General features: G+C 42.6%; 1 protein-coding gene across 8 annotated transcripts in view; it reads left to right on the forward strand.

Annotated features, from left to right (window-relative positions):
- The window catches only part of NEDD4L (NEDD4 like E3 ubiquitin protein ligase), a 355,791-nt gene that overhangs the window by 330,868 nt on the left and 24,352 nt on the right, over positions 1-571 (forward strand). For all 8 annotated transcript variants that reach the window (XM_082641144.1, XM_082641145.1, XM_082641146.1 and 5 more), the window contains one exon: positions 470-565. In XM_082641144.1, the coding sequence (XP_082497270.1) occupies positions 470-565 (96 nt within the window). The remainder of the gene's footprint in view (positions 1-469; positions 566-571) is intronic.

The raw sequence follows: 571 nt of genomic DNA on the forward strand, positions 1-571 counted from the left end.
GTTCATGCCCCGGTCCGGGAAGATCCCACATGCCGTGGAGCGGCTGGGCCCGTGAGCCATGGCCGCTGAGCCTGCGTGTCCAGAGCCTGTGCTCCGCAACGGGAGAGGCCACAACAGTGAGAGGCCTGCGTACCGCAAAAAAAAAAAAAAAAAAAAAGATGGGGAGTATGTTGATCTCTACACGTTCAGTTCCGTAATGTTATGACGGCCATCCAGAGCAGGGTGCTCCCTCTTCACAGAGGACAGGATCCAACTACAAACCCCTGTTACTACCAAAGCAGTGTTTTAATTTGTATTTTTAAATTAAAGTGGAACAGTAGGTTTGGGGTAGAGCTGGAAACATATTAGTGACTAATGCATTTCTTGAGATTCTGGATGGAATTACATTGAAAGGACATAATTATTTAAAGAAATGAGTGTATATTTTGGGAAAAAATGCTTAATTTTAATTTTTGTGTCATTTCTGTAGGATAGTGAATACTACAACTCTTTGAAATGGATCTTAGAAAATGATCCGACTGAACTGGATCTTATGTTTTGCATTGATGAAGAAAACTTTGGGCAGGTATGT

The sequence above is a fragment of the Mesoplodon mirus genome (assembly GCF_964341445.2).
Source record: "Mesoplodon mirus genome assembly, chromosome: 13".
NCBI lineage: Eukaryota > Metazoa > Chordata > Mammalia > Artiodactyla > Ziphiidae > Mesoplodon > Mesoplodon mirus.